The sequence below is a fragment of the Hypanus sabinus genome, chromosome 8 (genome assembly GCF_030144855.1).
Source record: "Hypanus sabinus isolate sHypSab1 chromosome 8, sHypSab1.hap1, whole genome shotgun sequence".
NCBI classification, from domain to species: Eukaryota; Metazoa; Chordata; class Chondrichthyes; order Myliobatiformes; family Dasyatidae; genus Hypanus; species Hypanus sabinus.
In genome coordinates, this window is record NC_082713.1 from 108,745,702 (window position 1) to 108,767,772 (window position 22,071).

A 22,071-nucleotide genomic window follows, 5' to 3' on the forward strand; every position below is an offset into this window, starting at 1 on the left:
ATTTCATTACAGCAAAGGAAAACAATAACAGAATCCAGAATAAAGTGTTATAGTACAGAGAAAGTGTAATGCAGATAGACAACATGCAAGGTCATAATGAGGTAGATGGTGAGGTCAAGAGTCAAGGACTTTATGAATTAGTTGTTCAGGCCAACACAAAATTATCAAATTTCACTGGAATTCAAGTATTCACAAGATCTTTTAATAGAAATTTTCCATTTTCTTTTGTTAAACAATTGTTTCATGACTTCACCGCTGGACATTGATGTTTCAAAGTTCAAAATTACCCTTTAGATTATCTCCATCCAGAGTAGTGGTTTCTCCTCACCTTGAGATCTTGGGTCAGGCACCCTTCCCAGCCTTTGGTCCGTCCTCGTTCATCTACTAAGGTTCTGGTTAATCTGCTGTATGATTTGAGGCTGATGTGCAGAAATTATCCTTCTAAGATCTCAAATGGATCAAAGTTCAAAGTAAATTTACTATCAGAGTGCATATATGTCACCATATACTATTCTGGGATTAATTTTCTTGCTGGCATTTATGGTAGGTGCAAAGAAATACTGTACACACGAATCAATGGAAAAAAAACACACACACTACCAAGACAAACAACCAATGTGCAAAAGAAGATAAACTTCCAAATATAAAATAAATAATGATAACTAAGTAATATATAATATTGAGAACCTGTGTTGTAGAGTCCTTGAAAGCAGTTTGATTGGTTGTGGAACAGTTCAGTGTTGAGGTGAGTGAAGGAACCTGATGGTTGAAGGGTTGTAACTGTTCCAGAACCTGGTGGTGTGGGATCTGAGGCTCCTGCACCTCCTACATGATGGTAGCAGGGGGCATGGCCTGTTTGATGGGGATCCTGAAGATGGATGCTTCTTTCTTGTGGGGTGAGATTTTCCTGTGATGGAGTAGGTTGTATCCACCACTTTTTGTAGGCTTTTTCCATTCCTGTGCATTGGTGTTTCCATACAGTGATGAAACCTGTCAGGATGCTCTCCACTGTGCATCTACAGAAGCTTGTCAAAGTTTTAGATGACAAGCTCAATCTGCAATCTTCTAAGAAAGTAGAGGCACTGCAATGCTTTCACTATAATTGCACTTGTGCGTTGGTCTGCCCAACTGAAGCTGCCGTTGTTTTACCTATTGAAAGAGATTATCTTTGGCTCTGATTTTACTGATTTAGAAGGGTAGTTTCACTTAGTTGCTCTTTATATTAACAGAATCTTTTCACCATTCCTGGCTGCATCTTTGTGTCAGTCAGAAAGTAAGTTTTTACATGCTGGTTTCTAGAGATCATTCAGCATCTCCAAACCAGCATGGAATTCACTATTGCTTTTATCGCAAGGCACTCCAGTATCATAAGCGACGTTTTTGTCTTCCCACCAGAGGACTTGTGTAGAGTTGAGCACAATTACATCACTTGAGGACTTGGAGTGGAGTGGACGGACTGATCTTTGTCCTTCTGAGGTGTCCACAAGGAGGAGTAGACTTTTAGCTGTGCCTTGACCTTAGCTTTGCATTCTGACATACTGACCAGAATGATTAAATTCAAATATAGAGATAAAGCACAGGAAAGCAAGTGTTGTGTTCCCTTTCCTTTGAATATCATGGTGTTATGTGTGGTGCTTTGTTTGATGGAACTCCATTTGTGACATTGGTACAGGTCTGGTCTCACTACATAAGGTAGAGTGAGTGTAGCAAAAGTATGACAGATTTTTTTTAACCCTTGCAGTGGTGTTCACAGTCTCAGAAAAAGGGACTGGCCATCTCAGACATTAAGAGGGAATGAAGTTCTTCCTCCACCTCCCCCCCCCCCCCCCGCCCCCACCCCCACCCACTACCACTCCCCATCTGACAGACACACTCTCGTCCTGTACTGGTCACTTTTTCTCTTTTATTACTGCTGTTTCACATCTTTGTACTGCTTGTTTTATTATAATACAAATAGTTATAGTTTAATATTGAAAGACCTTGATGGAATGGACAAAGGATGTTTCCAATAGCAGGACATTCTAGGAGCAGATGGCACATCCTCAGAATCCAAACACACCCTTTTAGAGCAGAGATAAGGAGGAATTTCTTCAGCCACAGGGTGGTGAATCTGAGAAGTTCATTGCCACGGACAGCTGTGGAGGTGAAGTGATTGGATATATTTAAACCAGGGGTTGGATAGGTTCTTGATTAATCAGGGTGTCAAAGGTTATGGGGAGAAGGCAGGAGACTGGCAGGGAGGGATAATAAATCAGCCATGGAATGGCAGAGCAGACTTGAAGGGACAAATGGCCTAATTCTGCTCTTATTTCTTGTGGTCTTACCCAAATTGCCCTGCTGCAGGACCTGTTTAAATCTGGTAACTTTGCAATAGTTCAGTTATTGCTTGCTCCACCCTTCCCCAGCCCACCCATAAGATATAGGAGCATGTGCCTTGAAGTACCCTGAAACTTCATCCTTAATAATGATCTCCAAAATCTTCCTAACTACTGCAGTCAGATGAACTGGCCTATAATTTGCTGCCTTTTGCCTCCCTCAAAGAGTGGAGTAATGTTTATAATTTCCAGTCCACTGGGACCATTCCAGAATCTCATGATTTGTGAAAGATCGTTACTAATGCCTCCACAATTTCTTCAGGCATTTCTTTCAAAACCCTGGGATGTAGTCCATCTGGTCCAGGTGACTCATCTACCTTCAGACCTTTCAGTATCCAAAGCACTTTCTCCTTAGTAATAGGAATTTCACTCAATTCTGCCTCCTGGCACTCTCAGATTTCTGACAATTTCCAGCTGGTGTCTTCCACAAGAAAGACTGATGCAAAATTCTTCCTCCATCTGCAATCAATTAAATTGGTATAGATGATATACTAAACCTCAACTTTCCATGATTCATGTCAAGGATTTGAATAATTTCATTTAAAATGTACCAATTTGTAATCAAGTTTTATAAAATTAAAGCCTTATTGTACATATTGACAACTTTGTTTAGATGGGTCAATTTGGTATATGTCCATTCTTTAAAAAAAGCATGATACCATGAAATTATTTAGCTCTTCGGATTCATTTAAAATCCTGCAGCTGCAAAAGTAGAAGTTGTCTGAACTTCATTTAAGAGAAGTTTGGGTGAATACATGGATGGGAGGGGTATGGAAGTTTATGGTCCAGATTTAGGTTGATGGCACTAAGCAAAAAAATAGTTTGGCAATGACCAGAAAGGCGGAATGGCCTGTTCCTCTGCTGCAGTTCTCCATTATGTTCTGGTAATATCACAGACTCTACCCAAGTGACCTCTTGTGTTTTCTATGATTGTTGCATCAGCAAAGTCTGATGGTTAATTCAGATTTCCTGTATTTTTTTTTTGATCTGAACAAATTTTATCTTTCTTAATTTGTGCAGGAACAGATGAGAGAGATGGTGAGGAGAAATTGGATGATAAGTCGCAAAATAAACCATCAGTAAGAGAGCGACGGCGACCGAGGGAAAAGCGGAGATCCACAGGGGTTTCTTATTGGACCCAGGATGTGAGTGTGATACCCTAACCACTGTTAAATGTGTCAGGACTTAAACTCAGTCATGTTGGTAAAACCTGGGAACCATCCTTTACAATTTCTTTAACAGCCACAGTGTATATTTGAGCTCCTCGGATCCAAATACAAATTACTTTCTTGGAGATGCAGCATGGTAACTGGTCTTTTTGGCCCAATTAGCCCCTGCTGCCCAATTACACAATTAATCAACTAACCCATATGTCTTTGGAATGTGGGAGCAAAGCCAGTGGTAATTCACTTGGCCAAGGGGAGAACGTGCAAACTCCTTATAGACTGTGGCAGAAATTAACTTAGGTTGTGTTGCACTTCATTACCGTGCCACATTTCCCCTGACAACTCCTTGAAATGCTCAAGAATTTTTCTTCAAAGGGCATTCTGAACTGAAAAGCCACTTCTTCAACGATATTTCACATTTTGATTGTTATGCTTTGCAAAAATATGTACCATTTTCTTAATGAAGATCTTGTGATCTTGTGTTGCTGAGGAACCATTTTTTCTTAATCCCTGCAATTGAAGGGATGTTTTTTTAATAAATCTGCTACTTAAGAGGGCAGAAGAGGATTATTAATACTGAGACACTATTAATACTGTGCTGTGAGTTAATGAGTTAAACAGGTGTAGCCAAGTGTGTGCATTAGGCTCTTCCCACTGCTCATCGTTGGTAATGGCATTTAAGAGCTGGGGTGAACTTCCTGTGCTGTAAATTGCAGTAACATTTTTGAAATGTTATCTGCTGTACACAACATAGTATCTTCATAATTTTGTGTCATCTGTTGTTTTTGATCCATGTTTCAGATGAACATGACTGTTTAATCATCTATTTCTGGTATAAAGGAAATGTTAATTCACAGGATTGAACATCAGTTGGTTCTCTTGAATTTGATGAGCTTCATTGGTGAGCCTAGAGTCCCATATGGAGCAGGCTGGTAGGAGCAGCAGATTATTTCCCATTCATGGTCTTTTGTGACATTTTGACAATTTCATGTTTCCCTTACTGAGATGAGGTGCATCTTCACCAGGAACTGTAGTAGGGGGAAAGGAAGGAAATGCTTTAAATCTTTTAAAGATCAATGGGGGAATTACATGAGGGATTTAATTCACATTGTATAAATCCACCATGGAGATAAAGTGAATGACTTTGGGAAGAGAATAACAAGGCAGTTGCATCTTTTTTTGCATTATTTTAAAATTGGATTTTGAATGAATTGAATCCAACAGTTTAACTGTATCATTGCAAGTGCTTAATTTTAAGTTTTAAGTTGTGCAAGTTTGGACAGTTCTGCTTTGGTGTTTCATTCTGTGGTCTGATTACAATTATCAGCAGCACTGGACTGCCAGTAAATACTTACATGTAACACACACAAAATGCTGGAGGGACTCAGCAGGCTGGGTAACGTCTGTGGAAAAGAGTACAGTAGACGTTCTGGGCCAAGACCCTTCAGCAGGACTGGAGGGAAAAAGGTGGAGGGGAGGAGAGGGAGAAAGCACAAAGTGATGGGTGAAACCAGGAGGTGGAGGGGAGAAATAAAGAGCTGGAAAGTTGATTGGTGACGGAGATGCAGGGCTGCAGAAGGGGAAATCTGATAGAGGACAGAAGGCCATGGAAGAAAGAAAAAGAGGGAGGCATGGTCAGGCAAGGAGATAATGTGAGAGACGGAAAAGGAGATGGGGAATGGTGGGAGAGGGGGTGTAGGGACCATTACCAGAAGTTTGAGAAATCAATGTTCATGCCATCAGGTTGGAGGCTAGCCAGATGGAATATAAGGTGTTGTTCCTCCAACCTGAGAGTGGCCTCGTCGTGACAGTGGAGGAGGCCATGGATAGACATATTGGAATGGGAATAAATAGTAGAATTAAAATGAGTGGCCACTGGGAGATCCTGGTTTTTCTGGCCGACACGATGAAGCAGTCTCCCAACCTAAATCAGGTCTCACCGATATACAGGAGGCCACACCAGGAGCACCAGACACGGTAGATGACCCTAATAGGTGAAGTGGCACCTCAGCTGGAAGGACTGTTTGGGGCCCTGAATAGTCATGAGGAAGGTGGTGTAACAACAGGTATAGCTCTTGTTCCACTTTCAAGGATAAGTGCCAGGAGGGAGATCAACGGGGAGGGATGAAGGGACAAGGGCATCATGTAGGGAGCGATCCCTGCAGAAAGTGGGGGAGATGGAAGATGTGTTTGGTGGTGGGATCCCATTGGAGATGGCAGAAATTGTGGAGAATTATGTGCTGGACAAGAAGGATGGTGAGGTGATAGGTGAGGGCATCTTTCTCCCTCTGCCTCTCCCCCCCCCCCCCCCTCTTCTGCTTTGCACAGGGATTGTTTCCTAACCACACTCTCTGGTCTATTTGCCCCTCCCCACTGATCTCCCTAATGGTATTTCACCCACACTACCATTCAGGGCTCCAAACTGTACTTCCAGGTGAGGCGACGCTTCACCTGTGAGTCTGTTGGGGTCATTTACTGTCTCTGGTGCTCCCGGTGTGATGATCTGTATATTGGTGAGACCAGATGTAGATTGCGAGACTGCTTCGCTGAGCACCTACGCTCCATCCATCAGAAAAAGCGGGATCTCCCAGTGCCCATTCATTTTAATTCCACTACCCACTCCCATTCAGATATGTCTATCCATAGCCTCCACTGTTGTGATGTGGCCACACTCAGGCTGGAGGAGCAACACCTTATATTCTGTCTGGGTAGCCTCCAACCTGATGGGGGAACATCAATTTCTTGAACTTCCGGCAATGGCCGTTCCCCCCTTCACCATTCCCCATTTTATGTCCCTCACCTATTTCCTTGCCTACCCATCCCCCTCTGGTGTTCCTCCTTTTCTTTCTACATTGGCCTTTTGATCTCTCCTATCAGACTTCTCCTTCTGCAGCCCTGTATCTCTTTCACCAATCAACCTCCCAGCTGTTTACCACTCTCCCTCCCAGTTTCACCTATCACCCTGTGTTTCTCCCTTCCCCTCTCCACACCTTTTAACTCTACGCCTCATCTTTTTTTCTCCAGTCCTGCTGAAGGGTCTTGGCCCAAAACATCAACTCTACTCTTCCATAGGTGCTGCCTAGCCTGCTGACTTCATCCAGCATTTTGTGTGTGTAGCTTGGATTTCCAGCATATGCAGATTTTCTCTTGTTTGTGATTGAAATACTTAAGTGTTTTCATTCCATTTATCCTAACATTTCATACTTTGTTTATAGAGCGATGAGAATGAACAAGAAGAGCAGTCAGATACAGAAGGAATAAATAAGAAGTGCCAGGTAACTTTCTTTATCCAAGCAGTGGACATGAAATGTTTAGATTGGAACAGTGAAAGAAACATCCCAGTAAAAGCTTCTTGCAGTATAACCCATGTGCATTTACTTCTGTCTGTGTTTACTATGAGTCTGAAGCAGAAGTAGTCATAATCTTTCGTGATTAATTAAACTTTCTTTCAAATGAAGGGAGTTGTTTCTGTCTTTTGCACTTTGTGACGTAAAGTGGAATCTGTGTTTGTGGTGTTATTACCCTTCAAATGGATTTATTGCAGTAGTTCCTATCCCATATAATGACATACCTGCTCTAAAAATGTACATATTTGGGCAGTATATGATACCAGTTCAGAAAATGTATCATTACAGATAGATTCTTGGATTCAGCGTGGAGAAACATTTAGAAAGAATGTTCATCATTACAGTCATTGACATGGTGTGTAAAACATTGGCAGGTCCATTGTTTTTGTTTTATCCAAAACAAATGTTAAATCAAACTGGAGGGCCACATTGCAAGTTTCATGGTTTGCTTATTTGAAAGAAACTCTCCTCCTCCTTCAGGATAAACAATGACTGCAAGCCTGAAGTATTAATGGTTACTCCATTACCATTCTGAACATTTAACCCTTCAACCTCCAGTACAGCTATGCCCTCAGGTGTCAAGTGTTTATTGTCATGCATACAAGTATCTGTCTGAACAGGTGCAATGACATTCTTATTTTAGCAGCAGCATGGATACATAATATGACGTAAGCAGTGTTCACAAGAAAAATGTGAATAAGTTATACAGGGTGATACAATATGTAGGAGAAACTCAGCTGGTCAGGCAGCATCTATGGAGTGGAATAAAGAATCAATGTTTGAGTCTGATATCCTTCATCACCATGGGAGAAAGAAAAGGAGGAGGGGCACCAGAGGGGCTTTCTCTGACTTCCCTGTACCCCTTATCTTCTCTTCACCTGCCTATCACCTCCATCTTTCCCTTTCTTCCATGTTTTGCTCTCCTCTTATCAGATTCCTCCTTTAGCTGTCATCTCTTTGATCTATCACCTCCCAGCTTCTCCTTTTATCCCCCCAACTCCCACCCCCACAACAACTTCACCTATCACCTTCCAGATTTTACTCCTCCTCTCTACCCCCATCTTATACTGGATTCTTCCCTCTTCCTTTCCAGTTCTGGTGAAGGGCCTTGGTCTGAACCGTCAATGGTTTAATCATCTCCATAGATGCTGCCTGACCTATTGATTTCCTCCAGCATTTTGCGTGAGTTACTCCTGAATTTCCAGGATCTGCAGAATCTCTTGTGTTAACAAATTCTATACAACTTTTAGAAGAAAGAACACAATTCGAACAATAAAAAACAAAGTCCATTTTACTACAACATTGCCAAAGTGCTGTTAAACCACAGTGATTAGGGTTTTGCCAGTTCAGAAACTGAATGGTTGAAATTGAATACCTACTATACTATGGTTGTTGTGGAAAAGATGGCGTGGCCCAAGTGATGGGTTGGGATATTTACTTTGTAGATGTTGATACTTCGAAGCACTACCACTGATTGGGAGGAATATGCCCATGGTGTCCTGGGCTGAGCCCACTACTCTCTGTAGCTTTTTACGTTGCTGTGCATTTCAGCTTTTAGAGCATAGCACACTACTGCTCAGAAACAGGCCCTTTGGCTCAGCTGGTCTGTGCCAAGCTGTTACTCTGCCTAGTCCCATTGATCCATACCTGGTTCATAGCTCTCCATACCTCTCCCATCTATGTACTTAACCAAATTTCTCTTAAATGTTGCAATCAAACCGGCATCCACAACTTCTGGCAGCTCATTCCACACACACACCATCCTCTGAGTGAAGAAACTTCCCCTCATGTCCCCTTAAACGTTTCACCTTTTACCCTTAACCCAGACCTCAGTGGAAAAAGCCTGCTATATCTAATTATATCTGTGCACCTCTTGATTTTGTACTCAAATCATTCCTCATTTTCCTACGTTTCTGAGAATAAAGTCCTAACCTTTTCATCCTTCTCCTATTACTCAGGTCTTCAGCATCCTGGTAAATTTTCTCTGCACTCTTTCAATTAATTTTGATACCAAGCTTTTAAGAGTTATTGGAACTGAACTCATCCATCCTACTGCATTTTTTCTGGGGTGTTGGGAAGTGAGTCATTTGTTGTAGGACACCAAGCTTCTGACCTGCTGTCAGAGCCACAGTTAACAGTGACTTGTCCACTTGAGATGCTGCTGGGTGTTCCTGGATTGATACTGAATCTCCATCAATTCACATTCTGCGTCAGTGATCTATTTTACCATATCAAGTGTTCTTGAGGCAATGAGTATAGCAAGTTTTGAAAAGAAGTAAGAATGATTGGTGAGAAGTATGCAGAGTGAAGGCAAAGTGAGAGGATTGGATGTTTTCATATTTGTATGAACATGTAGCAGTACAGTGCCTTTCCTTTGGCCCACAATGTGGTACCGACCTATTAATCAAGATGAATCTCTTTCCCACCCCACCTCACACAGTCCTTTTTTTCTTTCATCTATGTGTCTATACAAGAGTTAAATGTATTTGCCCCTAATGTATTTACCGCCACCTCCCTTGGCAGGGCGTTCCACACACCCACCACTCCCTTTGTGTTTAAAAAAAACGATAAACTACCTCTAATGCCCCCTTGATGAAGAGTCTTGGCCTGAAACATTGACTGTTTATTCTTTTCCATAGATGCTGTCTGACCTGATGAGTTCGTCTGGCATTTTGTCTGTGTTCTTTGTTATCTTCCTATATTTCCTCCAGGAAAATTACGCCCCCGTACTTGCCATTTTCACCCTGGGGGGGGGGGATTTAAAAAAAAAACTCCAACCCTCCACTTGATCCATGCCTCCTGTCACGTGCATCTCTATCTTGGCACATCCTCCAGTTCAGTTACACCCTTTGTGAGAAATCCAGGAACATTTGTTTCATTTTGAATTATTGCTGCATTTGAGAATTAGTCACTGGTTCTCGGCAGGTGGACAAGAATTTGATCTCTAAACTAAGGGAATGGACGTAGCGTTTAATGAGTGGCTCTGTGACATGGGAATGAGTGCATTTCTAAATCTCCCAGCCACAAAATGAATCTTGCAGTAAAGTCTAAATTTGGTATTGGTAGCCCGCTAATGGATAATAGTACCTTCCAACCATAAAGCTAGTTGCACGTTAGTAATGCAGATTCTTTGATACACATGAGAGTTTGCGATCTGCAGTTCAAATTAAATTTATGAACAGCTATTAGCTGGAATATTCAGGATTCAACTTTGTAATTTGTACATCGAAACATAGTGAAATGTGTCATTTGCATTAACAACCATTTCACCTGAGGGTGTGCTAGGGGCAGCCAACAAGTGTAGCCCCATATTCCATCATCGACTGAGTGCTGATGATGTTCAGCAGAAAATACAAAAGCATTGCCTTTCAGAAATTAAATTTTGAAAATAATAATTGCTCAGATTGTTTTGTGACTCTTAACATTAACATGTTTGATAGAAAATAGCTTGGATATAACGTTTCACTTTTGCCTGTCATGTTTGTAGTTATATCTTTTACATATTTAAATTGTCATATCAGAATTTTGTAATTTTAGATGTAAGGTCTGCTCCTTAACGTGTTACAGAAATAGAGGAATGTTTAAACTTAAAATATTGTAACATGAAAATATTCAACAAAATAATTGTACTCGATAACGGCTTAGAATTCCTTGCCCTTTAGCTAATCATTGTTCATTAATGATATCATTAGAAATACTGATTAATGATATCATAGTCTCAGGTTTACCTAGATAGTTTAATTTGGTGATTTGATTCCTTAGCAAAGAAGCTAACAGGATTGGATAAACAGTTTGAGTAGTTATCTGGTTTTTTCTTAGTGTTCTTAAATTTCTATGAGTATTTTTTGTAGTCAGAATCAGGTTTATTTTCACAAACGTGTTTGAAACATGTTGCTTTAATAGATATAGTAACTGGCTTTTTCACCTTCATGGAGTTTCATGGTAGTCCACCGATATCTTGCATCTGGCTTGAATACCGTAAGATTTGTTAGATCCTAATGCATTTGCAATCCAAAAGTTGTTTGGACATTAAGAATGAGGCATAAAGTTTATTACTTATGATCATTTTATTACTTGTAACAAGAGCATAGAAGAGCGAGAAGAAGGCGCATTGAGAGAACAAATAAAAAAACAGCTGTGCTCATGGTTAGTCCTGACGAAGGGTCTCGGCCCGAAACGTCGACAGCGCTTCTCCCTATAGATGCTACCTGGCCTGCTGTGTTCCACCAGCATTTTGTGTGTGTTGTTTGAATGTTTTCCAGCATCTGCAGATTTCCTCGTGTTTGCGCTCATGTCATACTCAATCTGAAGATAACAAAATTCCAGTGATAACAATTAACATATAAAATGGCCTGATTTGTGTAGGTTGACACCTGCTACTGAAAATGAAGAAGCTTCTAGATGGAAAATTCACTAAACAATTGTACGTATATAGGTGATCATATAAAAATGCAAGCAAGTACAGGAAACTTGAACGACAAAAAAAATCAATGCCGCAATTTAATAGAATATTTAAAGAGAAGTTAGACATTTACTTCTGTAGGCAAGTAGTAATAATTAGTGAGTGGGTGCACAGTTCCCAATTTTCCCATGGTTACGTTTCTTTTATCTAATCTATTGAGATGTAAATATGTGATATGATTTTTATTTTTGCTGTGAAGATTTAAGTGTGCAAGATTGGGACCTTCCCTCGCATGAGATTAATTTAGAGTCCTTGCTCAGTGAATGTCATAATGTTTAAATGTTCATAACTTTGAATGTGGTCTTTGATTCACATTTTCTTTGAACAAAAGTTAGCTTGATCTCCATTTGAAGCACACAGGATTTCAGACACTTTCCAAAAGGGCAGTCATTCCTTGGTGTAAGTTTGAAGTTGAGTGAATAAAGAGCAATTGGGAATGAATTGAATTGAAACCATCTTAGGCTTGAAGAGTTCCTTTATTTTAAACACAAAAGATTCAGTAGATTCTGGAAATCCAGAGCAACTCTCACAAAATATTGGTGAAAGCCAGCAGGTCAGGCAACATCAATGGAAGGGAATATTCAGTTGATGATGGGTCTCAGCCTGGAACATCAATTGTTTATTCCCCTCTATAGATGCTGCTTGACCTGCTGAGTTCCTCCAGCATTTCGTGTGCTCCTTTATTTTAATTCTGACAGAATTGATTTTTCATTACTTCATTTTTTTCCCTGGATTTTAGAAAGAACAAAATTGAAGGAAAAAGCATGAATAGACAATTTGGTCCATGAAACCTACCCCACTATATAATATAGTCATGGCTGTGCTGCCCTCGACTATGTCTTCTCTTGTGTGCCAGTTTCTCCTAACACTCAATTCCCTAATTGTTCTAAATTTTATCAGCTTTTCATATTCCCATATTTCATATTGAGAAGTTGTTTTGTCACATGTACATTGCAACATAGAATGAGATGCATCATTTGCATCAACAACCAAGGATGTGCTGGAGTGGCCTCCAAGTGTTGTCATGTTTCCAGTGCCAACATTGCATGCTCACAGTTTACTAACCTCAATTAATCCATTTGTCTTTGGAATTCATACCAACTGCAGCTATAAATTGCCTCCTTTTAAATTGTAACCGTTTCCTCTCATTTTAAGACTCTCACTAGTGGAAACACCTCAGTATTTGCCCTATCATACCAGCTCATCATCATGTGCTTCGATGGGATCACCTTTCATTCTTCCAGACACCAAAGACACTCAGTGGCCACGTCACTTCATTAGGTACCAGTGTGGAACCTGTTGTGGTGTTCTGCTGTAGCCCATTCATTTCCAGGTGTGGCATGTTGTGCACTCAAAATGATCTTCTGCACAGCACTGTTGTAATGCTTACTTATTTGAGTTACTGTCACCTTCCTGTCAGCTTGAACCAGTCTGGCCAGTCTCCTCTGATTTCTCTCACTTATAAGGAGTTTTTGCCCATAGAACTGCTGCTCATTGAATTTTTTTTGTATTTGCAGCATTCTCTGTAAATTCCAGAGACAGTTGTGTGAGAAAATCCGAGGAGATCAGCATTTTTTGAGATACTCAAACCACCCCGCCTGGCACCAACAATCATTCCTTTAGATCAGTCACTTTGGTCATATTTCTTTCCCATGCTGATGTTTGGTCTGAACAACAACTGAACCTCTTGATTACGTCTGCATTCTTTTACATATTGAGTTGCTGCCCGAAATTGGATATTTATATTAACAAGCAGATGTTTGGGTGTGCCTAATAAAGTGGCCACTGAGTGTATATTTCTTTTGATTCTTGTGATAAGACTGCCCTCTCATTGCAGAAAGTAGTCCCGTGAATTCCTTTCGTGGTATGTGCTTTCAGGGATTTGTTTTTTTATGCCCAGTGTCAGGGGAGAAGGGAATGGCTGGATCTTGGGTCATGTTGGCTGATTTATTGAAGCAGTGAGAGGTTTAGACAGAGCCCATCGAGAGGATGCTGGTTTTCATGATGTACCGAGCTGTGTCTACAACTCTCTGCCATTTCAGCAATCCCAAGCACACTTGTATGTCATTTGCACACACAGGTTGATGAATTCTGGTGATTAACAAAGTACATATGCTCTTTTCCCCATCTGAAAATGAAGTGAAAATTTTCAGCAATGAAAATAAAATGCTGCCAATCCTGTTTTAAAAGTGTTAAAATGAGGCTATCTCACATTTTATAAACTTGTATTTGTCAACTAGTAATCTTTTTGGTCAAATTTTTGTTTACTGAAATGTTCGGTCAATTTGGATATCACAATGAATCAGATGAACGAATAATTAACTTAAATTCTAGGATAAATAGTTAATTTGATGGTTCCATTTATAACTGGAGTTTTATAAAGGAAGGTTAAAAAGCTTTAAAACCTGAAGTTTAACTTCTGTTTTTTTTTCCTTCCAGAATGACAGGCTTTCAAGGTAAGGTTTTTATTTTATAACCTTTTGTCAAAGTTGTGTTTAATGTCATTTGCACAGGTGCAATGAAAAACTTATTGCAGTAGCATCACAGGCACCTTACATCACACTTGTAGTGTTCACAAGAAAAAAGTAAATTAGACAAATAATACACTATCTTCACAAAAAACACTAAGAATAAACTAAGTCCACTGTAGTTGCAAAGTGTTGCTATAAAGTCAGCCCTCCTTATATACGGGGGATTGGTTCCGAGACCCCCGTGGATACCAAAAAAGATAGATGCTCAAGTCCCTTATTTAACCTGTCAAAGTGCGGTGGTCTTTAGGACCCAGCGGAACCCCAGACTTTACTTAACCAGTCTCAGTGCGGTGGACATTAGGACCTGGCGGTGCAGCTCTGAATTCAGTGTTTCTGTTCACGAAAATAATCACGATCACTGTTGAAAATAAGGTGGAAGTAATAAAGCGATCGGAAAGAGGTGAAACTCCATCGGTCATTAGAAAAGCATTAGGCTACGTCGGTCAACGATCAGAACAACTTTAATGGAACATGTGAAAGGCCCTGCCCCGATGAAAGCTACAATTATTACTAAGCAACGCAGTGGTTTAATTATTGAAATACGTATGTTTCTTAAGTGCTTTATATGCATAGAAAGGTAAAATATGTACGATATACTAAGAAAAATGTTTGACTAACTGACACTAAATAATATCAAATGTACCTATTCCGACTTCAAATCCAACTTAAAGACGGACTCAGGAATGGAACTCATTCATAACTCGAAGACTGCCTGAACTTTTAAGTCATTTCTAGATTACTTATAATACCTAATACAATGTAAATGCTGTGTAAGTAGTTGTTATACTGCATTGTTTGGGGAATAATGACAAGAAAAAATAGTCTGTACATGCTCAAGCAACGAGTGCTGGAGAGAGAACTTCCAGGTTTTCCCGATCCGTGGTTGGTTGAATCCGCGGATAAGGAGGGCCGACTGTACTGAGTTGTTAGGGTTGTGCTGGGTGCATGCCTATGGTGTACGTTGCAGGGGAAGTGTATGTAATTCAGTCTTTAAATGTAATTGAGGAGTGAGCTTGTTAAATTCATGCAAGTAATATTTGTTTTCAACTGTACTGGAGAGAAGATTATCGAAGGTTATTGGGACAGCAAGTTTCTTTGTATTGGGATTTGTGTGTGTGCCATCAGATTGTTCTCAGTATTATCTGATTGTGATACTATAAATGCAACATTGGTTAAATTTGTCTTGCAGGTTTGACACTGGAGTTTCTAGTACTGCACATAACGAGGGCTCTGACCTATCGTTTAATCGAACTGGTTCCTATAAAGAAAGTAAACTAGCACCTCACAGCCGAGTTGAAAAGGAAGATGCATTGGATTATAAGAAGGTGACTGCTGAAATGTTAGATTTGTGCTTTGTAAAAGGGTTTAATTTCTTAACAAACGTGCCTGTGGCAAAGCAGTTTGAGTTAGAGGGCTATAGGTTAGTAGGTTCTCTGCAGGATGTAATCCAGACACCAACTCCACATTCCAATCCTGTGCAACAAGACATAGGCACAAGCTGAGTGGTGGCATGTTACACCCATACTGCACAAGTTCAAGGCAGTGACCAGCTCCATCAAGAGAGAGTCTATCCATGTGATATTCCATGACGTTACCATCATTGAGTTCTCCATCTTGAATGTCCTGGATGTTGCCACTGACAAATTTTACTGAATCAGATGTGCATTCTACCTGGTAGAGCAGGTCAGAGACTGTGTATCTTGTGGCCATGGACCAATTCCTGACACTGAGCCTTTCCACCAAGTCCAAGGTACAAGCTTCAGAGTATAATGAAATTCTCTCCACTTGTTTGGGTGAATGCAGCTCCAAGACTACTTGGAACCTGCCCCCAGTAGGATAATCAATGGTTTAAACATTCACTTGCTCCATCACTGGTCTTAGTGCAAAGCGCACTGCTCTTGCTTTGACAGCATCTCGCCAACCTTCCATATCTAGCAGGAAGAAAGGTAAGAGCTGGAGATGCATGGGAACACTATCACCTGCAGGTCTCTCATCAGGCCAGAAGACTTTGGAGCAGAACCAGGCTATTTGGCCCTTTGAGTCTGCTGTGTCATTTCATCATGATGGTTTGTTATCTCAACCCCATTCTTTTGCCTTTTCCCTGTAACCTTTGATACCTCACTAATCAAAAACCTATCAACATCTGCTCTAAATATACACATTGACTTGGACTCCACACTCGCCTTTTGGCAATGAATTTCACAGATTCACCATCTCCTGGCTAAGGGATATCCTTCTATACTTGTTTTAAATACATCCTAAGTTTTAAGTACATCAGTGCTTTTATAATGCTTCTGCCCAATGAGAGGGCTGCAGTAGGTCAAGAAGTGTACTCCCCACTGCCTCAGAGTCACCAGGGAATGGTGAATAAATGCTGACCTTGCCATTGATGCCCAGGTTATCCATTTGATTCAGAAGCCTGATAGTTGAAACTGTTCCTGAACTTGGTGTGTGTGTGGGACCTAAGGCTCGTGTAACTTTTGTCCAATGATAGGCAAGGAAAAATTAATAAAAACACTGATATTTTGGTCGGTCTGAGAATGTTATGTTGTTGATGTTAAAGGTGCCAACTTATGAGGTTTTTCTGGTATTCTGGGGTAACAGTATCTCTTAGCTAATGCCATCATCAGGGAGGAGGTACAGGAGCTTGGAGAGACAAACAATGTTTTTGGAGCAGCTTTTACCCCTCTACCAGTAGATTTCTGAATGGACCATGAACCTATGTATACTAACTCACTTCATTTTCTTTATTTGCGCTCTGTTATATATATATATATAATTTTAATTTATAGTTTTTAAAATTGTGTGTTGCCCAATTATGCTTCTGCCACAAAATGACAAATTTCACACCTTTTGCTAGTTTTATTAAACCTGATTCTGATTCAGATACCCAATTACCATCAGTTAATCCTGATGAACGGTCTTGGACTGAAATGTTGACTGTTTATTCACTTTCATAGATGCTGTCTGTGTAGCTTTCTCTGTGTTGTTTTTTTTTACGTAGTTCAGTCTAGTTTTTGTATGGTGTCATGTAACACCATGGTCCTGAAAAACGTTCTCATTTTTACTATGTACTGTACCAGCAGTTATGGTCGAGATGACAATAAAAGTGACTTGACTTGCCTGACTTGTTGAGTTCCTCCAACATTTTGTATGTGTTACTCTGCCATTAGTAGGATTTGTCTGAGTGCACATTGATAGTGGGTCCACAAGTGGCAGTGTTTGGAATGCTGTTTTGTTATGAAAGTGCAAGGTTAATATATGTTCGATTCTGGTAGAAGTCAGCAATTTCTGCAAAAGAAGAGTTGGAATGAGCAATTTAACGTGATACTTAGATATGAGATTTTGCTGCTGCTGTAGCTAATCTCCTGGTGTGTTTTTTTTTTGTTTTGTTTTTTTTTAACACAGCTTTACGAACAATTCCTAGCCGAAAATGAAAAGCTTAAGGCAACTCTACATGACACAAACCTCGAACTGGCAGAGTTGAAAGTGCAGTTGGAAAAAACAACACAGGTCTGTTCAATTAAGTTACTTTGAAAGTAGAAAATCTAAGCTACAGTATTTGAAAACATCTTGTGATCTTACTAAAACATTGAACCCTAATATATACCAAGAAAAATTGTATCCTTGTATGTGCAGATTTAATTCTTGCACTGCATTTGAAGTTTCCATTGCTGAAATTCAATATTTCTGTGTCGAAGCCGCAAAGCTTTCAGTTTCTTTTGTAACCATAGATACAAGTGATGCTCCACAGATTTATCAGTGTTAAACTTTTACATAGAGCATAGAACAATACAACACAGCACAGCACAGGAACAGGTCCTTTGGCCCACAATGTCTGTTGCAAGCATGATTTCAAATTAATAATTCCCTTCTCCCTGCACATAATCCATGTCTATCCATTCCTAACATATTCATGTCAAAATTCTACTGTTGTATCTCCATCCATCACCACTCCTGGCAGCCCATTCCAGTCCTTCTGTTGCTCCACATGTCTGTTATGGCGAGCCAAAACCTACTGGTGAGCTGACAACCAATTCCAGGCTGACTTTCACTGGTGGTTGTTCCAGTCAATGTCTCAAATGTTCTTGGATAAACCACTTAAATAGTAGTGGACTTTGGAATGTACAGTTGAGTTTTGAGGTTTGTGGTTGAGTTGTTTTACTGAATAAAGGAATATTTTGTATTCTGACTTGGTAGAAGTACGCAAAATTATGAGGGCTTTAGATAGGGTAAATGCAGTTGGGTTTTTTCCACTGAGTTTGGTAGATACTAGAAACAGAGGCCATGGGTTAAGGGTGAAAGGGGAGCATAAATTTCTTCACTCAGATGTTGGTGAGTGTGGTATGAGCTGTCAGTAAAAGTGGATGCGGGTTTGGTTTCAATATTAAAAAGAAGTTTGGATAAGTACATGATTGGAAGGATCCTATATAAGGGTTAATGGGACTAGACAGATTAATAGTTCAGCATCTACTGGATGGGCTGAAGGGCCTATTTCTGTGCTGTTGTGGTCTATTATCTATGACTCCATAATCTTCAGCAGCAGTATCAATTGTTATTTTTGGAATAAATAATTTAAAAGAATATTTGCAGGATTATGAAGAAATATGTTTTGTGTAGGTAAATTCGTGAAAAAGGAGAGAATTGAGGGCTAGGTAGGATTAGCACAAAAGATGGTGTTACTGGGACAGAGCATCCCAGAAAGATAAGTTTGTTTCCCTTTGGGGTATGAAGAAGGATTTTTAAGTTTACAGTACAGCTGGACTTCATTCGATGCCTCCAAGATTGCGGAATGTACTGGTGACTGAGATGTCTTGGTTCCATGTTAAAGTTGGCTAACTAATTCTAGATGAGGAATAGTTGAGATGCCTGCTGGCTTCTTCTTGATGACAGTGCTTATTCTGTGAAGACCTACTTTGCATTTACAGACTGCCATTCCAACAGACACCATCTTCTTCGAAAGACTGGCCATTTCCTCAGGGTGATTATGATGACATTAAAGCATCCAAGTTCTTAACCTATTATGACATTAGTCGCCATTACCAAAATTACCAAAAATTCAAACATTTTAATTACTATCAGTGTCAGTTTTATCTATTTATACTATAGTTATAGGCGAGGAAACACACAAATTGACGAGATGCTGTATTCTATCAAAACCAATTTCACAGAAGACTTGAGTGAAATTCTACAACAGCAGCTAGATCAATTTGAGGTGGCCCAGCCTGAGTTAATTGAAACATTGACAGCAGTGAGTCCAATGCCGTCAGTGAACTCGTGTGACTCAGCTGTTATGTCCATAAACCTCCTCCTGTTCGATGTCACTTTGGGCATTAGGGTTGAATCTTGGTTTAAGCATTACGAAGAGATTGCTAGTAATAACTCATGGAAAACATACACTTCACTCTGAAAATTGGGTACTGCTGAAGATGAGTGTTATTTCAACTTTATTTTGCTTAACAACTCGCGTAACCTCTTCTTTGATGAAGCTACCCATCAGCTGGTGAACATTTTTTGGAAGGCAGTCACCTCTCTTCAGTGTTTGCTACCATTGTCTAAAACTCATCAAAAATGACAACGATTACTTCATCATGTGTGCAGTGCATATGTCAATCATGAATATGAAATGTTCAAGCTGAGTAACGTGAATAAATCGCAGATCAGATGTCTGATTTAGATTTGCAGGCTTCAGGCACCTGGCGATGCAGATTTTTGCAAATGGTTCCTGGTGGGTCTGGAGCAAGATCCTGATATGACTTTACAAGCTGTCACTCCAGAATGTCCGTGTTTGACGTCCCTGAAACATTATTCCAACCTGGTCAAACAAAGCCCTGTCAATGCAGTTTCCAGTGGCCCATGCATCAACACTCCCAAGTGGCCCAACACTGCTGGTTGTAATTGTGGAGCATGGAATTACACAAGAAACTGCAAATATAAGGAACATATTTGCAGCAAATTCCAATGCCGTGGTCACAAACAAGGCGTTTGCTGACTTTCACTATCTTCTTGGCCAATGAAACACAAGGACAAGAAGTTTCAAAACCCATTAAAATGTACAAAGAATTTAATGGTCAAGTTCAAATTTCACTTTGCCCCCAAGAGAAAATATGTCAATGTATTAATCAACGATCAGTTGGTCAAGAGCTACAACTCAATACAGTGTCAGACATCACCATTATCTTCAAATGCATGTGTCGAACCCTTAGATCTCCACTGCTCAAATCAACTCATCAGTCCACCTGCAATGCATCAGTGGAACTCTTTAGCTGATGGGTAACACACCCCATTTGCAGTTTACCAAACAGACCAGCCAGATCAGAATGTCCTTGGCATTGACTGAATGGACAAGCTTACACTTTGGAACATCCCTCTGGATGAGGTCTGGATGAAGATTTTGGCCGTGCAAATTATGTCATTCGCCGCCAAACCATCAGAATGGGAGACCATACAACAACATTTGCAGCAGAACTCCATCTCCGTTGAGACACAGTGCCAGTCTTCTGTCCCATATGTTGCCTTACCAGTCATGGAGCAAGAGCAAGATCGCCTGCCACAAGCTGGTGTGATCAAATCTGTCAATGACTCATATTGGGTAGCTCCAATAGTAAAAATCAAGAAAGCCAACACTAAAGAGAGGTTATGTGCAGACTTCTCAACTGATCTCAATGTGGCTGTGGAGACATACCAGTACCCATTACTGATACTGGTAGATCCCTTTGCAAAGTTGAACGGTGGATACCACTTTACAAAGTAGGCCTGACTGCAGGTAGAAGTGGAAAATTCACAAGAGCTTTCCACCATTACATCACATGAGAGGTTGTTTTCCTTCCTCCATCTGGCTTCAGTTTTCCAACAGTTTATAGAAACTGTGCTGAGTGGTATTAATAGTGTTGGTGCTTACCGCGATGACATCAGACAGAGCTCTTGCCAGCACCTGGACCAAATTGTGAACAAACTACAAGACTTTGGATTGCGATCTCTGGCAGAAAAATGCATCCTTGTGAGGTTGTTGATCAAATATCTGGATTCATCATGGTTGAGGACGGTTGTAGTCAGAACCCAAAAACATCACTGCTATCTTAGATACCAACTTCCACCATCAGCTGTCAACACTTTATGATCATTTCTGGGCATGATCAGTCACGGTTTAGCATTTCTCACAACAATGCAACAGCTGAGGGAGCTGGTTAATGCTCTGATCAGTAAGGGAGCCATGTGGAAATGGTTCAAACAATGCTAAGAGGCTTTTGATCAGGTGAAGAATATGCTGTCATCTGACCTTCTCATGATCCATTTCAGCCCAGAGTTTCCAATTATCATGTGATGGAAGTGCCCAACTATGAGATGGGCTGTCATATCCCATATTTTTCCTGACGGCTCTGTAAAAGCTGTCATGCATGCCACCAGTTCACTGACTACAGCAAAAAGAAACTGTGGACAAATCAAGGAAGAATTAGGAATCATCCTTGCTGTGAAGAGGTTCCAAAAGATGCTTTATGGCAGATCACTCTCCTTACTGATCACAAGCCACAATTGTCCATCTTCAGGTCTAAGAAAGGCACTAGAGTATGTAGCCAACTATCTACAAAGGCAAGCAATGAAGTTGTTCACCTATGATTTTGAAAGCAAGTACATATCAACCCAGGACTTGGTCAAGCAAATGCCCTCTCTAGACTTCTAAATCAGCAGGTTTCTGAAAATGAAAACTTAGTTTGGCTGTGGTTTCAGTTGCTTGGAAATTCCACCAGGTTGTATAATTTGCTCCTAAAGGTCTTCTGGTCATGATCGCCAAAATTAGAGCAGAAATGGCTGTAAATCCTCCTCTTCAGTGCATCTCCAGATACCTCATTGATGGATGCCCAGTGAAGGTTGAGGAAGATGTTGTACCCTGCTACCAACATCATGCATCACTCTCAACTGTGAACTCCAACGTAATGTTTGAGACAAAATGGTGATTACACAAACACTTCGATCAAAAGTACCGAAACACTGGAGTCATCCAGGCATTAATCAAATGAAAGACCTGGGAAGGGGCATTGTGGCCGGGCATAGATGATGATGTCTCATCCATAAAGTGTTCTGTGGCAACAAAGAATCCGTGAAGAGCTGATCCACAGCCGTTGCCTCAGGCAACCAGACCTTGGAGTCGAGTACATATTAACTTCGCTGCCCCAATCTGTGGGTGTTCCT

General features: G+C 40.5%; 1 protein-coding gene across 4 annotated transcripts in view; it reads left to right on the forward strand.

The window, feature by feature from the left end:
- Positions 1–22,071, forward strand: part of ppp1r12a (protein phosphatase 1, regulatory subunit 12A) — a 238,941-nt gene that overhangs the window by 184,057 nt on the left and 32,813 nt on the right. For all 4 annotated transcript variants that reach the window (XM_059977568.1, XM_059977565.1, XM_059977566.1 and 1 more), the window contains 5 exons: positions 3,396–3,520; positions 6,757–6,816; positions 13,790–13,806; positions 15,071–15,206; positions 17,290–17,394. In XM_059977568.1, the coding sequence (XP_059833551.1) occupies positions 3,396–3,520; positions 6,757–6,816; positions 13,790–13,806; positions 15,071–15,206; positions 17,290–17,394 (443 nt within the window). The remainder of the gene's footprint in view (positions 1–3,395; positions 3,521–6,756; positions 6,817–13,789; positions 13,807–15,070; positions 15,207–17,289; positions 17,395–22,071) is intronic.